The 16,917-nt window shown below is 40.7% G+C and overlaps 3 protein-coding genes across 3 annotated transcripts in view; all 3 read right to left on the minus strand.

Moving 5' to 3' along the window:
• Positions 1–5,258, minus strand: part of lamb1a (laminin, beta 1a) — a 60,979-nt gene extending 55,721 nt beyond the window's left edge. Inside the window, exons 1-3 of the mRNA XM_041795539.1 lie at positions 5,053–5,258; positions 2,178–2,392; positions 51–189 (exon numbers count right to left, since the gene is read on the minus strand). Coding sequence (XP_041651473.1) covers positions 51–189; positions 2,178–2,392; positions 5,053–5,089 — 391 coding nt within the window. The 5' untranslated portion in view covers positions 5,090–5,258. The remainder of the gene's footprint in view (positions 1–50; positions 190–2,177; positions 2,393–5,052) is intronic.
• A 5,505-nt stretch (positions 5,259–10,763) lies between these two features.
• Positions 10,764–13,959, minus strand: LOC121515579 (GATA zinc finger domain-containing protein 14-like; the record flags this gene model as incomplete). The annotated part of the gene is given in 3 exon segments (XM_041796411.1): positions 10,764–11,501; positions 13,470–13,764; positions 13,766–13,959. Coding segments are annotated over 3 exon segments (1,227 nt in total), but the record flags the coding sequence as incomplete, so codon positions are not given.
• Positions 13,960–16,758: 2,799 nt separating this feature from the next.
• lamb4 (laminin, beta 4) overlaps positions 16,759–16,917 on the minus strand; it is a 42,273-nt gene continuing 42,114 nt past the window's right edge. Inside the window, exon 33 of the mRNA XM_041796414.1 lies at positions 16,759–16,917. This exon is cut by the window's right edge and continues 323 nt beyond it. The gene's annotated coding sequence lies outside the window, so the exon portion shown is untranslated.

Consider the following 16,917-nt stretch of genomic DNA (forward strand, 5'->3'; position numbering starts at 1 on the left):
GAGGAAGCTGGCTCTGAGTGTGTGTGAGGTGTGTATGAGGTGTCACTGACCATTCTCAGACTGCCACCAGGTCTTCAGTCTGTTTGGAGCGAACGTGGTGACGACATTCTCGATACGATGATTGTTGGTCAGATCGCTCAACTCATCGTACGGCTCAGCAGAGTCACAGACGAAACACTTCTTCTCCTCCTGTAGAGAGAGAGAGAGAGAGAGAGAGAGAGCGAGATAGAGATATAGAGAGAGGGTGAGATACAGAGGGCGAGATAGATAGGGAGAGAGAAGGCGAGACAGAGATATAGAGAGAGGGCGAGATAGAGATATAGAGAGGGTGAAAGAGAGAGAGGGAAATAGATATAGGGAGAGGGCGAGATAGAAATAGAGAGAAAGGGTGAGATAGAGATATAGAGAGGGTGAGATAGAGAGAGAGGACGAGAGAGAGAGAGAGAGAGAGAGGGTGAGATAGAGAGACAGGGCGAGATAGAGAGAGAGAAGGCGAGATAGAGATATAGAGAGAGGGTGAGATAGAGAGAGAGGGCGAGATAGAGAGAAAGGGTGAGATAGAGAGAGAGAGGGAGAGAGAGAGAGATGGCGAGATAGAGATATAGAAAGAAGGCGAGATAGAGATAGAGAGAAAGGGTGAGATAGAGAGAGAGAGGGCGAGATAGAGAGAAAGGGTGAGATGGAGAGAGAGAGAAAGGGTGAGAGAGAGAGAGAGAGGGCGAGATAGAGATAGAGGGTGAGATAGAGAGAGAGAGAGAGAGGGCAAGATAGAGAGAGATAGAGAGGGTGAGAGAGAGAGATAGAGAGAGAGAGAGGGCAAGATAGAGATAGAGAGAAAGGGTGAGATAGATAGAGAGAGAAAGGGTGAGATAGATAGAGAGAGGGCAAGGTACAGAGAAAGAGAGAGAGAGGGTGAGATAGAGAGAGGGCGAGTTAGCGGGGGCGTCAGAGAGAGAGAGAGAGAGTGAAGAGTTAATGTTGGGGTGAATTCCTCACATTCCTCTGGTTTCTCTGCTACAAAGAAAAGAAACTTGAATGATCAAAAAACTCGTTTAAAGTTGAAAAACAATCAGCTGATTGATCTGCTGGTCATTTCCTGTTCAAACAAACCAGACAGAGAAAATTAAACCATGTGTGTCTCCTCCTCTCTGATTGGTCAGTGTGAGTTTGTATTTCTCCTCAGAAACATCTGGGTCAGCGACGGGATGCCTCAGAGATGGAAACACAAGACCGCACACAGAGAAACACACAAACACACAAACACACACAGACAGATCAGGTCTGTGCGATGAGAAAACCTGTGATGGGCTGCAGCACATTTCAGCACAGTTTTATCAGGGATCAATAATCAATGAAGCCTGTATATCAGCTTTAACCCGTGTTTATAACCATGGTTCTCAACTGGTGGGTCAGAACGCAAGAATTGGTCACTGAGCTGCAACACCCCATAAAAGGGGGAGGGCAGATCATTTCAAAATAAAACTCAGAGGGTGATTGGACAAACATTTTGTCTATCACATTTATCAAGGGCCAATCAGAGCAATAAATCATAAGACATACAGTAGTAGGAGTAAACTCCATCAGCTGATTTCTACAGTCAGCTGTTCTCAGTCCCTGAGTGTTCACTATCAGTGGAACCAGGTGGTAATCACAACTCTGACTGAAGCCGTCAGGGGAACAAAACAGCGTTAACACCAGAAAATTAAATAAACTTCTGAGTCTGAACAATGACATCATCTTCAAAGGCAAGGGCACAATGTTTTATAAACTTTAAAGGATGACATCATCTTCAAAGGCAAGGGCACAATGTTTTATAAACTTTAAAGGATGACATCATCTTCAAAGGCAAGGGCAGAATGTTTTATAAACTTTAAAGGATGACATCATCTTCAAAGGCAAGGGCAGAATGTTGGTGAAGCTGGGGATGTTGGGGCACTTTTTCCTCCATTTTTGCCAAATAGTGAGATATAGTTGGTGTGTGGACACACTTTCAGCCAACATGAGAGAAAGGTTGTTGTTTTGTCTGTGTTCTCATAATATTAACATCTTTCATTAAGAAAATCTGTCAGTGTAGTTTTGGCTCTTCTTGTATTAAGAAATATAGAAAAATAAAACATGACAGAGACTATGATGATCAGCAGCCCTGTATCCAGGTGTGCATCCAGGTGTTTTCTTACCTGCAGGTGGCTGACGATGCAGAACGGCTCCGGTCGGGTCAGTCCACAGGTGGAGGTGGACGACAGCTGATGGGCTCGTCCAATCAGGAGGTCTCCTGTTGCTGGGTAACAGCTGCCTTCAGTGCAGACGTCACTGAGCTCAGGTAGGCTGACGTCCACCTGAGCCCCGCCTACTGAAGGCCCGTCCTGCTGAGCACATGTGAACACCTGGAGAGCTGAGAGAAGAGGCTTTTATGGTGAAAGTGTGACAGAAATAAAATCATTTAATACAGATCATCTTAAAGCAGATGTCAATGTGTTAGGCCCCGCCTCCCTGTGTGACTGACTGCTCAGTGTTTATAATGACGCCGTCCGTCAGGATTAAAAAATGATGAGTTTTCAAAAACATAATTTATTTTGATTTTATGATTTTTATTAAATGAAATCAACATTATGATTTTATTTGATGGCATCAGTATTAACACATGATCTGACACTCTGATTTATGTAGCGTCCTTATTATTTTGAATGCTCCTAGTCTGCATTTACTCTGTGTGATTTTATCAGTATCTATAACAGACTGGTTTTATTTCATTCCATTAAACACAGAGGAATGGTATCTTATTCATTATTATTCTGACATAGTCAGGGTCGGTGATTTTCAAGCTAATAATTCAGCTGACTGTCAAGACCAGCGGCTGGCCTGTGGCCCCTAGGGGGCGCCGATGTGATGATGGAGGGCTCAATAAGGTTATCGACAACATACACTGTTACACACCACGAAACCAAACAGAAACGAAGACAGAACCTTTTAAGGGGACTTCCAGGCCAGCCCAGAGGGGCTGAGAACCAGGAGAATTCCTGGTGGGCTGGCTAGTTTAGGGGCAACGAGGGCCACAGACACAGGAACTAGATCTGACAGGCGAGCACTCTACTGGAGGTTCTTTAATCCAGGGGTTCTCAACCTTTTCAGCCTGCGACCCCCAAAACAAAGGTGCCAGAGACCGGGGACCCCCGCTGTACCTGAAGGTGGTTGAACAGCCATGAACATTATAGAACAGTCATGTGGAGACATAAGGGGGGGAAACTGGACCAGCCAAACTGGGGACCAGCAAAATCCTGGTCCACTGTAAAGTTAAGCTGTGGTATTTTATATCTAACCTGAATCACAACCACTCCTATCAAAGAAACAATTCTATTTTTAATCATCAGTGTAGTCAGTAGCCCTCTTAAAAATGTTAATCCTTTTGTTTAAAACAGATTAAAATACTTTAAAAACAGCTAAAAATGGGTCAGAAATAGCAAAAATCTGGGAAAGGTGGTAAAATTAGGTTTTAAAAGTAGCAGAAATGTGTTAGAAATGCCAAAAATTTGATGAAATTGGCAAAAAAAATACCAAAAATAGCAAAAATTGGTTAAAGTGGCAAAAACGGGCATATTGAGTGGTAAAAGGGGACTAAAAAGTGGCAGAAATGATGTTAAAGTAGCAAAATAGGCGGAAATTTGGTGAAATGGGATGAAAAAATGATATTAACTGGCAAAAAAGGGTGAGCTGAGGCAGAAATGGGCGAAAAATGCCTTAAACTAGCAAAAATGGGCATAATAAATTGTGAAATGCGGCGTAAAAAGTGGTAAGGAGGGATTAGTAATGTGTCAGCAGAGCCAACAATAGGCAGAGAGTGGAAAGATTTGGTTTAGACGTGGAAAAAACAGGAAGAAAATGTGGTGGAAAGGGTTTAAAACGGACAAAAATGTGTTAAAATTGGTGGGAAAAAGTGATGAAAACGGGCTGAAATCTGGTAAAATAGGTGTAAAGTGGTAACAGTGTTGATTAAAAAATATTCCCCCTCTCAGTATCTCACGACCCCCAGTGGGGTCCCAACCCCAAGGTTGAGAACCCCTGCTTTAATCAATAAAGTAAATGATCAGATTTTCATGGTTAGGAGTATTAATGTAACAGTTTTACTAAACATGTTAAATGTTTTATTCTCGTTAACTCTGAACCAATCAGATCATTGATCAATGATTGGATCATCTGTCACACACAGACTAGTATCTGATCAGCTGATTACATCAGTGACTGGATTATTGATCAATTATTGATCTCTCTGATGTGGTTAAACTTGTATTGACCTTTATTCAGGTCATGTTTTTATAATGTTTCTACCTCTCTCCTCAGACCGAGCGTGAATATGAAGGGACTTCACTTCAGCTGCAGCCAGAGTCAGAGGTCAAAGGGCAGAAAGTCCCCAGAAGTTTGACTTATTTTCCAGAACTGTTGGGAGAACTTGCTGGGAATTTTTTAGGCATTTTAATAGAAATTTGAGGAACGTTCGTTTGGATATTTTAGGGCAGGGCTCATCAAGAACATCTGCACAGGGGCCAGATTTAGTCTCAGCAGAAACTCTGGGGGCCAGACTTTCAAACACACAAAATTAGAGAAATATTCTGGTCTGACTGAAACATTATTGTAGTAGTTTCAGTATTTTCTTTTGAAACAGGACATTTTGAGTCATCACCGGTGAGATCTGTCCCTGTTATCTCTAACGCAGCAGGACACAAGGAGGTAAAAAAGTGAAGGGGAATTTGCTTGAAATGCTCAGATGAAGGTGTAATAATGAAAAAGACTCCCAGCACAGGGCTCCGGAGGTTCGGCCATCCTGATTGGTCAGAATAAATCCGTTAGTTTGCGTCAGTCCTGGCTCGACTTTCTCCGGTTTGATCAGGGTCTCTCTCAGGTTTGATGAAAACTTTAGTTTCTATTTAAAACATCCACGTTTAGAAACAGGACATGGAGCATTGGTGAAACTTTATTGACACACAGCTGGTGGACAAACTTCACCGCGTTTTTTAAACACATGAATGAAAAAGTTTGAGCTGAAGTTTTTGGACTCACCGATCAGGACCGAGATCTGCAGCAACATCCTCATCATCCCGAGCACTCACGCCTCCAAAATCAAACCCCGAACACCAGCTCCTCCAAAATCAAACCACTTTAAAACAAGACAAGGAAAAAAGGAGTCAAACCTCAGAGGGCAGAGAGGATCCTCACGGACAAGAACAAACCCGGAGACCCTCTGATCCTCTGCAGAGTCTGCAGGAGCCTGCACACCCACTTACTCCGCCCACTTTTACCGGCACTACACCTCAGCACGACACATCCGGCTGGCCTTTCAAAATAAAGTTTCTCCTCCGTGAATGAAATCCAGCAGGGCGTGGAGGCGATCAGCCTGCAGCTCTGCTGAGGTCTTCAGCTTCAGGGGCTCTCCTCTTCCTCCATCTCTGCTGGTTTTACCGTCAGACTACCTGGGGGTCCACCGGGCCTACAGATACAGTCATCATAGGTGTGCATCAGATATGAAGAATAAAGCCACTCAGCGACCAGTGACTACAAACAAGGAAAATAGATTTTGATTTTCTATAAAGTTCCCAGTGGAGGACCCCTGCCCCCAACATCAAGGTTCAAAGGCAGAGGATGGAATGTTTCATAAACTTAGATGACATCATCTTCAAAGGCAGAGGATGGAATGTTTCATAAACTTAGATGACATCATCTTCAAAGGCAGAGGATGGAATGTTTCATAAACTTAGATGACATCATCTTCAAAGGCAGAGGATGGAATGTTTCATAAACTTAGATGACTTCATCTTCAAAGGCAGAGGATGGAATGTTTCATAAACTTAGATGACATCATCTTCAAAGGCAGAGGATGGAATGTTTCATAAACTTAGATGACATCATCTTCAAAGGCAGAGGATGGAATGTTTCATAAACCTAGATGACATCATCTTCAAAGGCAGAGGATGGAATGTTTCATAAACTTAGATGACATCATCTTCAAAGGCAGAGGATGGAATGTTTCATAAACCTAGATGACATCATCTTCAAAGGCAGAGGATGGAATGTTTCATAAACCTAGATGACATCATCTTCAAAGGCATAGGATGGAATGTTTCATAAACTTAGATGACATCATCTTCAAAGGCAGAGGATGGAATGTTTCATAAACCTAGATGACATCATCTTCAAAGGCAGAGGATGGAATGTTTCATAAACTTAGATGACATCATCTTCAAAGGCAGAGGATGGAATGTTTTTGAAACATCGATGACATCAAGGTTCAAAGGCAGAGGATGGAATGTTTCATAAACTTAGATGACATCATCTTCAAAGGCAGAGGATGGAATGTTTCATAAACCTAGATGACATCATCTTCAATGGCAGAGGATGGAATGTTTCATAAACTTAGATGACATCATCTTCAAAGGCAGAGGATGGAATGTTTCCTAAACTTAGATGACATCATCTTCAAAGGCAGAGGATGGAATGGTTCCTAAACCTAGATGACATCATCTTCAAAGGCAGAGGATGGAATGTTTCATAAACTTAGATGACATCATCTTCAAAGGCAGAGGATGGAATGTTTCATAAACCTAGATGACATCATCTTCAAAGGCAGAGGATAGAATGTTTCATAAACTTAGATGACATCATCTTCAAAGGCAGAGGATGGAATGTTTCATAAACCTAGATGACATCATCTTCAAAGGCAGAGGATGGAATGTTTCATAAACTTAGATGACATCATCTTCAAAGGCAGAGGATGGAATGTTTCATAAACTTAGATGACATCATCTTCAAAGGCAGAGGACAGAATGTTTTCGAAACATAGATGACATCAAGGTTCAAAGGCATAGGATGGAATGTTTCATAAACCTAGATGACATCATCTTCAAAGGCAGAGGATGGAATGTTTCATAAACTTAGATGACATCATCTTCAAAGGCAGAGGATGGAATGTTTCATAAACCTAGATGACATCATCTTCAAAGGCAGAGGATGGAATGTTTCATAAACTTAGATTACATCATCTTCAAAGGCAGAGGACAGAATGTTTTTGAAACATCGATGACATCAAGGTTCAAAGGCAGAGGATGGAATGTTTCATAAACTTAGATGACATCATCTTCAAAGGCAGAGGATGGAATGTTTCATAAACCTAGATGACATCATCTTCAATGGCAGAGGATGGAATGTTTCATAAACTTAGATGACATCATCTTCAAAGTTAGAGGATGGAATGTTTCCTAAACTTAGATGACATCATCTTCAAAGGCAGAGGATGGAATGGTTCCTAAACCTAGATGACATCATCTTCAAAGGCAGAGGATGGAATGTTTCATAAACTTAGATGACATCATCTTCAAAGGCAGAGGAAGGAATGTTTCATAAACCTAGATGACATCATCTTCAAAGGCAGAGGATAGAATGTTTCATAAACTTAGATGACATCATCTTCAAAGGCAGAGGATGGAATGTTTCATAAACCTAGATGACATCATCTTCAAAGGCAGAGGATGGAATGTTTCATAAACTTAGATGACATCATCTTCAAAGGCAGAGGATGGAATGTTTCATAAACTTAGATGACATCATCTTCAAAGGCAGAGGACAGAATGTTTTTGAAACATAGATGACATCATCTTCAAAGGCAGAGGATGGAATGTTTTTGAAACATCGATGACATCAAGGTTCAAAGGCAGAGGATGGAATGTTTCATAAACTTAGATGACATCATCTTCAAAGGCAGAGGATGGAATGTTTCATAAACCTAGATGACATCATCTTCAATGGCAGAGGATGGAATGTTTCATAAACTTAGATGACATCATCTTCAAAGTTAGAGGATGGAATGTTTCCTAAACTTAGATGGCATCATCTTCAAAGGCAGAGGATGGAATATTTCATGAACTTAGATGACATCATCTTCAAAGGCAGAGGATGGAATGTTTCATAAACTTAGATGACATCATCTTCAAAGGCAGAGGATGGAATGTTTCATAAACTTAGATGACATCAAGGTTCAAAGGCATAGGATGGAATGTTTCATAAACTTAGATGACATCATCTTCAAAGGCAGAGGATGGAATGTTTCATAAACTTAGATGACATCATCTTCAAAGGCAGAGGATGGAATGTTTCATAAACTTAGATGACATCAAGGTTCAAAGGCAGAGGATGGAATGTTTAATAAACTTAGATGACATCATCTTCAAAGGCAAAGGATGGAATGTTTCATAAACTTAGATGACATCATCTTCAAAGGCAGAGGACAGAATGTTTTATAAACTTAGAAGACATCATCTTCAAAGGCAGAGGATGGAATGTTTCATGAACTTAGATGACATCATCTTCAAAGGCAGAGGATGGAATGTTTCATAAACTTAGATGACATCATTTTCAAAGGCAGAGGATGGAATGTTTCATAAACTTAGATGACATCATCTTCAAAGGCAGAGGATGGAATGTTTCATAAACTTAGATGACATCATCTTCAAAGGCAGAGGACAGTATGTTTTTGAAACATAGATGACATCATCTTCAAAGGCAGAGGATGGAATGTTTAATTAACTTAGATGACATCATCTTCAAAGGCAGAGGATGGAATGTTTCATAAACTTAGATGACATCATCTTCAAAGGCAGAGGATGGAATGTTTCATAAACTTAGATGACATCAAGGTTCAAAGGCAGAGGACGGAATGTTTAATAATCTTAGATGACATCATCTTCAAAGTCAGAAGATGGAATGTTTAACAAACTTAGAAGACATCATCTTCAAAGGCAGAGGACAGAATGTTTTATTAGAAGGTTTTCCTCAGTCCTCACCAGCTCCGCCCCTTTCTTGTCAAGGATGCCAACAAAGGACAGTAAACATGAGGGAAAGATAGTTGGTATATATGTGTGTTTATCAAGTCTATCTTTATAGCTCTTCATTTGCCTTTGAATGCATTTATACGTACATATATGTGTCATTTAGCCACGCAGGCTTGGTTGACTTCCTGGACTGAAACATCAGAATGGGAGGAAAGGTGATTTTAAAATCCCAGTAGATCAGAAGAAATGCTTTTACTTTGAAACAATGGAATCTTACTTCCTCTCCTTGTGACGTCACTGCAGACACTTTTCTGAGAGGATTGATGTTTAAAATGAATCTCTGTGAGCTAGTGTCTGAGCAATGAAGGAAGCAGTGATTGACCTATGAACGTGATCAATGATTAATCAGAAGTCCTGCACTTTACTGTGCACATAAATGCATCACAGGGTTATCAAAACAACACATTTAAAAGGAAAACTACAGTATAAAAGACTAGATTAATTTAATCCATCATAGAGTCATGATAGTTCATGGACAGTTAATATAAAGTTTATATAAAGTTAGAGTCATGATAGTTCATGGACAGTTAATATAAAGTTTATATAAAGTTAGAGTCATGATAGTTCATGGACAGTTAATATAAAGTTTATATAAAGTTAGAGTCATGATAGTTCATGGACAGTTAATATAAAGTTTATATAAAGTTATTCTCTGCTCTGATGAACTGAAGACTTCGTTCCTGGTCCTGGTTCCTGGTCCTGGTTGTCCTGGTTCTTTCCTGAGTCTGAACGATGGCTGGGACTGTAGCAGCAAACATTTCTACCTCTCTCACCACATTAAAGTCTTTTTTCCACCTAAAGTTAAAGTTTGTTATCTGATCAGACTTTTCTGGAGTCCTCAAGAATGTGACCCCCTCCACCCATCCCCCAAACCCACTGCCCCCTCTCGCCCCCCCAGGCCCCCGGGCTCCACGGACAAAGACATTCCAGAGGCCCCCACACCAACTCGCTCCTCCTTTGTTGTTGCAGGTGAGTGTAACGATGGGGGAGGTGTCTGTGTGCGCATCGACCCCCCACCTGGACATCTGAGGGCTCTTTCATGGCACAGTGGCCCCGATGCATTGTGGGTAATGGCTGTGAACAAGTGGAGGCCTGCAGAGAGCTCAGCCAATCAGAGAGCAGCTCATCTGTCCACACACATACATTAACAAAAGAATGTAAACACACACACATACACACTCACACACAGCTGTGAGGAGCTCTGTCTGTCTACTGGTGGACTGTAGCGCCCCCCTGTGGACAGACTGAGTTCTTTAGTTACAGAAACCACATAAATCCACCATCAGCAAAGCATGCTGGGAAATTACACAAAGCTAACAGATCAATCAATCAAGTATTAATATTGATAACATAAAGACCAAAACAAGGGGAGGGACAGCAGAGTCTGGGTCAAGGAGTTCTGAGCCTAGAGCAGCAAAACCAGGAGCTGGTCCAAGCCTCAGCTAGCCCGTAATAAAAACTTTATCAATAAAGCTTTAGGATAGTAGGCAAAACCAGGAGCTGGTCCAAGTCTCAGCTAGCCCGTAATAAAAACTTTGTCAATAAAGCTTTAGGATAGTAGGCAAAACCAGGAGCTGGTCCTATCCTGATCGAGCTCTTATTATGAACTTGGACTTAGATTGGATAGAATTGAGCCGTTGGACCTAAACTAGGTGCTGGTTCAGGCCTGAGCCAGTCCGAACTAAGCTTTATCAAAAAGGACTATTTTAAGGGCTGGTCTACACCTGAGCCAGCTTCAATCATCAGCTTTACCAGAAAGAACAGCTTACTGTTGTTACTGTTAATGTGATTGTTGTTGTTGTTGTTGGTGTGACTGTTGTTGTAATTCTTGTTGTAATTCTTGTTGGTGTGACTGTTGTTGTGACTGTTGTTGTGATTGTTATTGGTGTGACTGTTGTTGTGACTGTTGTTGTGATTGTTGTTGTGATTGTTGTTGGTGTGACTGTTGTTGTGATTGTTGTTGTGATTGTTGTTGGTGTGACTGTTGTTGTGATTGTTGTTGTGATTGTTGTTGTGATTGTTGTTGGTGTGACTGTTGTTGTGATTGTTGTTGGTGTGACTGTTATTGTGATTGTTGTTGTGATTCTTGTTGTTGTGATTGTTGTTGGTGTGACTGTTGTTGTGATTGTTGTTGGTGTGACTGTTGTTGTGATTGTTGTTGGTGTAACTGTTGTTGTGATACTTGTTGGTGTGACTGTTGTTGTGATTGTTGTTGTGATTGTTGTTGGTGTAACTGTTGTTGTGATACTTGTTGGTGTGACTGTTGTTGTGATTGTTGTTGGTGTGACTGTTGTTGTGATTGTTGTTGGTGTGACTGTTGTGATTCTTGTTGTTGTGACTGTTGTTGTGATTCTTGTTGGTGTGACTGTTGTTGTGACTGTTGTTGTGATTCTTGTTGGTGTGACTGTTGTTGTGATTGTTGTTGGTGTGACTGTTGTTGTGATTGTTGTTGGTGTAACTGTTGTTGTGATACTTGTTGGTGTGACTGTTGTTGTGATTGTTGTTGGTGTGACTGTTGTTGTGATTGTTGTTGGTGTGACTGTTGTGATTCTTGTTGTTGTGACTGTTGTTGTGATTGTTGTTGGTGTGACTGTTGTTGTGATTGTTGTTGGGATTCTTGTTGGGATTCTTGTTGGTGTGACTGTTGTTGTGATTCTTGTTGGTGTGACTGTTGTTGTGATTGTTGTTGGTGTGACTGTTGTTGTGATTGTTGTTGGTGTGACTGTTGTTGTGATTGTTGTTGTTGTGACTGTTGTTGTGATTGTTGTTGTTGTGACTGTTGTTGTGATTGTTGTTGGTGTGACTGTTGTTGTGATTGTTGTTGGTGTGACTGTTGTTGTGATTGTTATTGGGATTCTTGTTGGTGTGACTGTTGTTGTGATTGTTGTTGTGATTGTTGTTGGGATTCTTGTTGGTGTGATTGTTGTTGTGATTGTTGTTGGTGTGACTGTTGTTGTGATTGTTGTTGGTGTGACTGTTGTTGTGATTGTGGTTGGTGTGACTGTTGTTGTGATTGTTGTTGGTGGGACTGTTGTTGTGATTCTTGTTGTTGTGATTGTTGTTGTGATTGTTGTTGGTGTGACTGTTGTTGTGATTGTGGTTGGTGTGACTGTTGTTGTGATTGTTGTTTGTGGGACTGTTGTTGTGATTGTTGTTTTGATTCTTGTTGGTGTGACTGTTGTTGTGATTGTTGTTGGTGTGACTGTTGTTGTGATTCTTGTTGTTGGTATTCTTGTTGGTGTGACTGTTGTTGTGATTGTTGTTGGTGTGACTGTTGTTGTGATTGTTGTTGGTGTGACTGTTGTTGTGATTGTTGTTGTTGTGACTGTTGTTGTGATTGTTGTTGTTGTGACTGTTGTTGTTGTGACTGTTGTTGTGATTGTTGTTGGTGTGACTGTTGTTGTGATTCTTGTTGGTGTGACTGTTGCTGTGATTGTTGTTTGTGGGACTGTTGGTGTGACTGTTGTTGTGATTCCTGTTGGTGTGACTGTTGTTGTGATTCTTGTTGGTGTGACTGTTGTTGTGATTCTTGTTGTTGTGATTGTTGTTGGTGTGACTGTTGTTGTGATTGTTGTTGGTGTGACTGTTGTTGTGATTGTTGTTGGTGTGACTGTTGTTGTGATTGTTGTTTGTGGGACTGTTGTTGTGGTTGTTGTTGGTGTGACTGTTGTTGTGATTGTTGTTGGTGTGACTGTTGTTATGATTCTTGTTGTTGGGATTGTTGTTGGTGTGACTGTTGTTGTGATTGTTGTTGGTGTGACTGTTGTTGTGATTGTTGTTGTTGTGACTGTTGTTGTGATTGTTGTTGGTGTGACTGTTGTTGTGATTGTTGTTGGTGTGACTGTTGTTGTGATTGTTGTTGGTGTGACTGTTGTTGTGATTGTTGTTGGTGTGACTGTTGTTGTGATTGTTGTTGTGATTGTTGTTGGTGTGACTGTTGTTGTGATTGTTGTTGGTGTGAGTGTTGTTGTGATTGTTGTTGTTGTGAGTGTTGTTGTGATTGGTGTTGTTGTGACTGTTGTTGTGATTGTTGTTGGTGTGACTGTTGTTGTGATTCTTGTTGGTGTGACTGTTGCTGTGATTGTTGTTTGTGGGACTGTTGTTGTGATTGTTGTTGGTGTGACTGTTGTTGTGATTCTTGTTGGTGTGACTGTTGTTGTGATTGTTGTTGGTGTGACTGTTGTTGTGATTCTTGTTGGTGTGACTGTTGTTGTGATTGTTGTTTGTGGGACTGTTGTTGTGATTGTTGTTGGTGTGACTGTTGTTGTGATTGTTGTTGGTGTGACTGTTGTTGTGATTGTTGTTGTTGTGACTGTTGTTGTGATTGTTGTTGTTGTGACTGTTGTTGTGATTGTTGTTGGTGTGACTGTTGTTGTGATTCTTGTTGGTGTGACTGTTGCTGTGATTGTTGTTTGTGGGACTGTTGGTGTGACTGTTGTTGTGATTCCTGTTGGTGTGACTGTTGTTGTGATTCTTGTTGGTGTGACTGTTGTTGTGATTCTTGTTGGTGTGATTGTTGTTGGTGTGACTGTTGTTGTGATTGTTGTTGGTGTGACTGTTGTAGTGATTGTTGTTGGTGTGACTGTTGTTGTGATTGTTGTTGGTGTGACTGTTGTTGTGATTGTTGTTTGTGGGACTGTTGTTGTGGTTGTTGTTGGTGTGACTGTTGTTGTGATTGTTGTTGGTGTGACTGTTGTTATGATTCTTGTTGTTGGGATTCTTGTTGGTGTGACTGTTGTTGTGATTGTTGTTGGTGTGACTGTTGTTGTGATTGTTGTTGTTGTGACTGTTGTTGTGATTGTTGTTGGTGAGACTGTTGTTGTGATTGTTGTTGGTGTGACTGTTGTTGTGATTGTTGTTGTTGTGACTGTTGTTGTGATTGTTGTTTGTGGGACTGTTGTTGTGATTGTTGTTGGTGTGACTGTTGTTGTGATTGTTGTTGGTGTGACTGTTGTTGTGATTGTTGTTGTTGTGACTGTTGTTGTGATTGTTGTATTTGTGACTGTTGTTGTGACTCTTGTTGGTGTGACTGTTGTTGTGATTCTTGTTGGTGTGACTGTTGTTGTGATTGTTGTTGGTGTGACTGTTGTTGTGATTCTTGTTGGTGTGACTGTTGTGATTGTTGTTTGTGGGACTGTTGTTGTGATTCTTGTTGGTGTGACTGTTGTGATTGTTGTTGTGATTGTTGTTGGTGTGACTGTTGTTGTGATTGTTGTTGGTGTGACTGTTGTTGTGATTGTTGTTGTTGTGACTGTTGTTGTGATTGTTGTTGGTGTGACTGTTGTTGTGATTGTTGTTGGTGTGACTGTTGTTGTGATTGTTGTTGGTGTGACTGTTGTTGTGATTGTTGTTGTTGTGACTGTTGTTGTGATTGTTGTTTGTGGGACTGTTGTTGTGATTGTTGTTTTGATTGTTGTTGGTGTGACTGTTGTTGTGATTCTTGTTGGTGTGACTGTTGCTGTGATTGTTGTTTGTGGGACTGTTGGTGTGACTGTTGTTGTGATTCCTGTTGGTGTGACTGTTGTTGTGATTCTTGTTGGTGTGACTGTTGTTGTGATTCTTGTTGTTGTGATTGTTGTTGGTGTGACTGTTGTTGTGATTGTTGTTGGTGTGACTGTTGTTGTGATTGTTGTTGGTGTGACTGTTGTTGTGATTGTTGTTGGTGTGACTGTTGTTGTGATTGTTGTTTGTGGGACTGTTGTTGTGGTTGTTGTTGGTGTGACTGTTGTTGTGATTGTTGTTGGTGTGACTGTTGTTATGATTCTTGTTGTTGGGATTGTTGTTGGTGTGACTGTTGTTGTGATTGTTGTTGGTGTGACTGTTGTTGTGATTGTTGTTGTTGTGACTGTTGTTGTGATTGTTGTTGGTGTGACTGTTGTTGTGATTGTTGTTGTTGTGACTGTTGTTGTGATTGTTGTTGGTGTGACTGTTGTTGTGATTGTTGTTGGTGTGACTGTTGTTGTGATTGTTGTTGTGATTGTTGTTGGTGTGACTGTTGTTGTGATTGTTGTTGGTGTGACTGTTGTTGTGATTGTTGTTGTTGTGACTGTTGTTGTGATTGTTGTTGGTGTGACTGTTGTGATTGTTGTTGTTGTGACTGTTGTTGTGATTGTTGTTGGTGTGACTGTTGTTGTGATTCTTGTTGGTGTGACTGTTGCTGTGATTGTTGTTTGTGGGACTGTTGTTGTGATTGTTGTTGGTGTGACTGTTGTTGTGATTCTTGTTGGTGTGACTGTTGTTGTGATTGTTGTTGGTGTGACTGTTGTTGTGATTCTTGTTGGTGTGACTGTTGTTGTGATTGTTGTTTGTGGGACTGTTGTTGTGATTGTTGTTGGTGTGACTGTTGTTGTGATTGTTGTTGGTGTGACTGTTGTTGTGATTGTTGTTGTTGTGACTGTTGTTGTGATTGTTGTTGTTGTGACTGTTGTTGTGATTGTTGTTGGTGTGACTGTTGTTGTGATTCTTGTTGGTGTGACTGTTGCTGTGATTGTTGTTTGTGGGACTGTTGGTGTGACTGTTGTTGTGATTCCTGTTGGTGTGACTGTTGTTGTGATTCTTGTTGGTGTGACTGTTGTTGTGATTCTTGTTGGTGTGATTGTTGTTGGTGTGACTGTTGTTGTGATTGTTCTTGGTGTGACTGTTGTAGTGATTGTTGTTGGTGTGACTGTTGTTGTGATTGTTGTTGGTGTGACTGTTGTTGTGATTGTTGTTTGTGGGACTGTTGTTGTGGTTGTTGTTGGTGTGACTGTTGTTGTGATTGTTGTTGGTGTGACTGTTGTTATGATTCTTGTTGTTGGGATTCTTGTTGGTGTGACTGTTGTTGTGATTGTTGTTGGTGTGACTGTTGTTGTGATTGTTGTTGTTGTGACTGTTGTTGTGATTGTTGTTGGTGAGACTGTTGTTGTGATTGTTGTTGGTGTGACTGTTGTTGTGATTGTTGTTGTTGTGACTGTTGTTGTGATTGTTGTTTGTGGGACTGTTGTTGTGATTGTTGTTGGTGTGACTGTTGTTGTGATTGTTGTTGGTGTGACTGTTGTTGTGATTGTTGTTGTTGTGACTGTTGTTGTGATTGTTGTTGGTGTGACTGTTGTTGTGACTCTTGTTGGTGTGACTGTTGTTGTGATTCTTGTTGGTGTGACTGTTGTTGTGATTGTTGTTGGTGTGACTGTTGTTGTGATTCTTGTTGGTGTGACTGTTGTGATTGTTGTTTGTGGGACTGTTGTTGTGATTCTTGTTGGTGTGACTGTTGTGATTGTTGTTGTGATTGTTGTTGGTGTGACTGTTGTTGTGATTGTTGTTGGTGTGACTGTTGTTGTGATTGTTGTTGTTGTGACTGTTGTTGTGATTGTTGTTTGTGGGACTGTTGTTGTGATTGTTGTTTTGATTCTTGTTGGTGTGACTGTTGTTGTGATTGTTGTTGGTGTGACTGTTGTTGTGATTCTTGTTGTTGGGATTCTTGTTGGTGTGACTGTTGTTGTGATTGTTGTTGGTGTGACTGTTGTTGTGATTGTTGTTGGTGTGACTGTTGTTGTGATTGTTGTTGGTGTGACTGTTGTTGTAATTGTTGTTTGTGGGACTGTTGTTGTGATTGTTGTTGGTGTGACTGTTGTTGTGATTGTTGTTTGTGTGACTGTTGTTGTGATTGTTGTTGGTGTGACTGTTGTTGTGATTGTTGTTGGTGTGACTGTTGTTGTGATCGTTGTTGGTGTGACTGTTGTTGTGATTGTTGTTGGTGTGACTGTTGTTGTGATTGTTGTTGGTTTGACTGTTGTTGTGATTCTTGTTATCATTGTCATTGTTTTGATTGAATCACTGAAAGTGAAGCAGATGCTAGGCAGAGAACAATCCAAAGATTACAGTTTTATGAAACGTATTTTTATTAGGTAAATAAAATCTTAGCGATGTCTTTGTCTGATGTTTATTTAGTGAAAACATTTTAAAATGTTCCAATTTTCACAGATTCAACAAAAGTCTGTTTAAAGGATGAAAAACATAAAAATGGTTATGAAAAGTTCAAAATGTGACTTAATCAGAGATAGAAAAA

Source organism: Cheilinus undulatus, linkage group 9 (assembly GCF_018320785.1).
Source record: "Cheilinus undulatus linkage group 9, ASM1832078v1, whole genome shotgun sequence".
Lineage (NCBI taxonomy): Eukaryota > Metazoa > Chordata > Actinopteri > Labriformes > Labridae > Cheilinus > Cheilinus undulatus.